Genomic DNA, 369 nt, shown 5'->3' on the forward strand with positions numbered 1-369 from the left:
GGGTCTGGGGTGCTCACCTGCCAGAAGGTCCCAGGGGTGGTGAGAATCTTGAAGGCCGCGACGCCGGGGATGCAGGCCACGCTCGAGCCCGCGATAAGCCAGCCAAGGACGTTGGCCCAGCCGGGGTAGATGTAGTTCTCGTAGGTGAGGGGCTCGTAGCCCACCAACCCGTATACGATGATAAACTGCGCAAACAGAGGGATACCCGGATATACCGCATATAATTGCAGTAATTAAAGCAGGCATGACAACAACCATATGTTTCGCGCGTCGGGCGTCAAACTGTCACCCCTCGCGGCAAAAACATGACATGCTGCGGGCCCCGCGAGGCGCCGCCGTGGTGGCAGTCACGATGAACGGGCGGCGGTA

The 369-nt window shown here is 60.2% G+C and overlaps 1 protein-coding gene across 1 annotated transcript in view; it reads right to left on the reverse strand.

Moving 5' to 3' along the window:
* The window catches only part of LOC127751803 (sodium-dependent dopamine transporter-like), a gene marked incomplete at both ends in the record, with an annotated part of 6584 nt that overhangs the window by 537 nt on the left and 5678 nt on the right, over nt 1–369 (reverse strand). Inside the window, one exon of the mRNA XM_052275884.1 lies at nt 18–185. Within this exon, the coding sequence (XP_052131844.1) occupies nt 18–185 (168 nt within the window). The remainder of the gene's footprint in view (nt 1–17; nt 186–369) is intronic.

This window comes from Frankliniella occidentalis, unplaced genomic scaffold (genome assembly GCF_000697945.3).
Source record: "Frankliniella occidentalis isolate FOCC.00 unplaced genomic scaffold, Focc_3.1 Scaffold1113, whole genome shotgun sequence".
Lineage (NCBI taxonomy): Eukaryota > Metazoa > Arthropoda > Insecta > Thysanoptera > Thripidae > Frankliniella > Frankliniella occidentalis.